This window comes from Phaethon lepturus, unplaced genomic scaffold, assembly GCF_000687285.1.
Source record: "Phaethon lepturus isolate BGI_N335 unplaced genomic scaffold, ASM68728v1 scaffold35814, whole genome shotgun sequence".
NCBI classification, from domain to species: Eukaryota; Metazoa; Chordata; class Aves; order Phaethontiformes; family Phaethontidae; genus Phaethon; species Phaethon lepturus.
The window spans coordinates 391-1,451 of record NW_010534630.1 but is presented as its reverse complement, the minus strand read 5'-3'; the positions used below and the strand labels follow the sequence as shown (position 1 = coordinate 1,451).

At 60.0% G+C, this 1,061-nt stretch overlaps 1 protein-coding gene across 1 annotated transcript in view; it reads left to right on the top strand.

The window, feature by feature from the left end:
- The window catches only part of LOC104619642 (signal-regulatory protein beta-1-like), a 1,878-nt gene extending 1,004 nt beyond the window's left edge, over positions 1-874 (top strand). Inside the window, exons 3-5 of the mRNA XM_010285590.1 lie at positions 5-59; positions 462-585; positions 746-874. Coding sequence (XP_010283892.1) covers positions 5-59; positions 462-585; positions 746-874 — 308 coding nt within the window. The remainder of the gene's footprint in view (positions 1-4; positions 60-461; positions 586-745) is intronic.
- The last annotated feature ends 187 nt before the right edge of the window (positions 875-1,061 follow it).

Sequence of the window (1,061 nt, the reverse complement as noted above, 5' to 3'; positions counted from 1 at the left end):
CCAGTGGCCATGGGCAGCTTGTCGCCCATCCCTCTGCGGTGCTGTGCCGGGACCCCCAGGTTTGTACCCACCACCTCTTCCTTCTGCACCAGCAAACTGCCTTATCCACCTGCCTTATCCTGGTTTCCTCTCCCTCTGGCACAGTGGTTTTCCCCTGAAAAGGTCCTTTACTCACAGGCACATCACTGCATGGAGTTGCTTTTCTCTGCGTTTCACAGGAGCATGCGGTGGGGAGCACCCAGTGCCAGGGAGCTCCTCGCAGCCCCTCACTGCAGTGTCTGAGCCTGGCATGCAGGCAGCATGTTGTCCCTCTCCTCTGCCTTCAGCATGGGTGTCATGTAGCCACGTGCCACAGAACCGGGCTAAAACTTGGGAGGGATATTGAGGAGAGCTGTGCTGGGTGGCGCAGGGAGGGGACATGGCTTCCTTTAGCTCTAATGGCCGTCCTTCCCCCCTCGCAGTGAAGTCCTGGGTGCAGAGACCTCATATCTGCCCAGCCGGGGAGGAATGAGCCATGAATATGGGGAAGAGCATCCCGTGCCGATGCCCCGGCTTACAGGGACTCTGCAAGGCTCCGGGGCCAAGGTGGGTACTGGGTGGGCACGTGGTCCCGGCACGCTCTGCACCACGGCATGGGGCATCTGCGCAGCCGTGGCACCGCTGTCCCGGCTTGAACCTGCCATTAGGGTAACTTTTGCAAGATTTTTCTTGTGACGGCATTCACCATTTGTGTGCACTTCTGCAGCAAAGCAGCAAGGAAGACGACGACATCCACTACGCTGATCTCCAGCCCCTGCCCGTGGCGCCGCGGCACAGCAGGAGCCCCGGCGCAGCCTGCTCCGAGTACGCCAGCATCAGGGTAGCTGCCAAGTGACGTGTGGCACTGCAGCCTGCAAGGCTGAAGAACCTGTTTCGGGGGAGGAAGCAGGGACATTTCTGCAGGGCACAATAAAGAAGAAGTGGGTCTGTTTGCATGGTGCACCCCGGTCTGAGCTTGGCACACTCGGCAAAGCTCCCCTCATTCGTTCCTGGCTGAGTGGCTGTGGCAGGGAGGGTTAGGG